Consider the following 1,751-nt stretch of genomic DNA (forward strand, 5'->3'; position numbering starts at 1 on the left):
GGCAAATATGGTACAACAGTTATTGGTTTGTCATGAGATCTTATAACGGCCGAAGTAGATGAGTGTCACCCAAGACAGAAAACTGACAGAAATAGTGATATTAGATTTATTTAAATGTACATTATGTTTTTATTATTACATTATTTTTTCTGAGGATCTAGAGCTTGATCAGTTGTATGCAGTGCAAACTAAAGGAATTTCATATCAAAAGGTAAGCTAAAAGGTAAAAACAGAATTAACCAAATAGACTTTGAATAAGACACTATTTGAATTAATAAAATAAAATCATCTTAGAAAAGTCAAAGGTGCAGAGTTTTTAATATAATACAGGATAAAATATCCAAAGCACTGGAAAATATGGACCCTGCCATCCAGAAATACCATCCGATTGGTTCCGTACAACAAAATAAAGCAGATTAAAGTCGAACCATGCATAGCATCATGTGATCTTTTAATATATATATTTTTTCCACATTAGTTAAGAGTATCTGTTGCAAAGGTACAGGCAGGGTTAATTTGTGTATAAGGTTTCACATGAGGTGAGGTGACAGCTGGAGGAGGAGGTCCTGCTGAACTTGCCGTCCCATTCTTCCATGGAGGACCTTTAGAAGTCAGGTCTGTCCTTCTTCAGGCTCTTGTAGTCTGTGTTGACGGCAACAAACTGCGGAGGGAAAGTGGAATACATTTAAATCTGCTTTGCTTAAATTAGATTTATCAGGGCTGTCTTCAGGAGGGTATGTTAAAAAATGAAAGGAGTTTAAAATTATACAAACACACCTGCATGAATATAATTTACTAAAATTTAGGGGGGTAATTTTTCTCTCTTATATTCTCATTCTCTAATGCCTTATAGCCAACAGTTCGGATGGATTATAGTTACTGTGTGGTTGCATAAATCAAAGGTAAGTACCTACCCGAAAAAGCTGTTCATTTTTATTGCACTGATATATTTTTTTTTTACATTTACTTTTGATAACCATTTCAACTATTGAAATCTTCTCTTTCTTCGCTCCTCGTTATGGTTATTGTTTGGACGCTAGTGGAATTTCGATGTGAGACCTTTGGCCTGCTGGGGAGAATTAAACATGTTTTGTCATGACCTTTTGTCTGCAGAAACTTTTATTCCTTGGATTTAAACCCCAGCCTTCAAAAAAAAAAAAAAACTCAGAAAAGTTATCTCCTCTCCAAAGTCATCCTGTCTAGATCCATACAGATTCCGTCAAATTGTTGTTCTATACGTTTTACTTTGAGTACATAGTTTTAATATGACCATTTGCTTTTCTGGTTTTTACCTTTCCTGGGAAGAATAAACATTACAGCTTCAACTTTTACACTTTTTCATTTTAACACAACAGCATTCAGTGTATTTGGCGGGATTTTGAAGTGTAAATAAACTTTGTCAAGGTTTGGTTTGGTTTGTATGACCCAAATGCAGAGGCAGAGAGGCTGAGGAGATTTCTAGGAGTTTTAATGGGGCAAAAACAGTAAACAAAGTCAGGAATCCAAAAATCCAACTAGAGCCAGGGAGAGACGAGGTAGGTGGACAACAGCATGGGAGGACAGCAAAGACAAGGAATCAACAAAGAGTGAGAGCAGAGGGAGAACATATAGAGCTAACAGAGACAAAGGGAGGGCTAACGAGCTGACAAGGAGCAGGTGTGAGAGGAGACAACGAGGGAGCCAAGGGAAAGGAACACACACACACACACACACACACACACACACACACACACACACACACACACACACAC

The 1,751-nt window shown here is 37.3% G+C and overlaps 1 protein-coding gene across 1 annotated transcript in view; it reads right to left on the minus strand.

The window, feature by feature from the left end:
• Nucleotides 1-299: 299 nt before the first annotated feature.
• The window catches only part of LOC107103140 (NADH dehydrogenase [ubiquinone] 1 alpha subcomplex subunit 4-like 2), a 9,064-nt gene continuing 7,612 nt past the window's right edge, over nucleotides 300-1,751 (minus strand). Inside the window, exon 4 of the mRNA XM_015402680.1 lies at nucleotides 300-661. Coding sequence (XP_015258166.1) covers nucleotides 605-661 — 57 coding nt within the window. The 3' untranslated portion in view covers nucleotides 300-604. The remainder of the gene's footprint in view (nucleotides 662-1,751) is intronic.

Source organism: Cyprinodon variegatus, unplaced genomic scaffold (genome assembly GCF_000732505.1).
Source record: "Cyprinodon variegatus isolate N-32 unplaced genomic scaffold, C_variegatus-1.0 Scaffold34, whole genome shotgun sequence".
Classification (NCBI taxonomy): domain Eukaryota; kingdom Metazoa; phylum Chordata; class Actinopteri; order Cyprinodontiformes; family Cyprinodontidae; genus Cyprinodon; species Cyprinodon variegatus.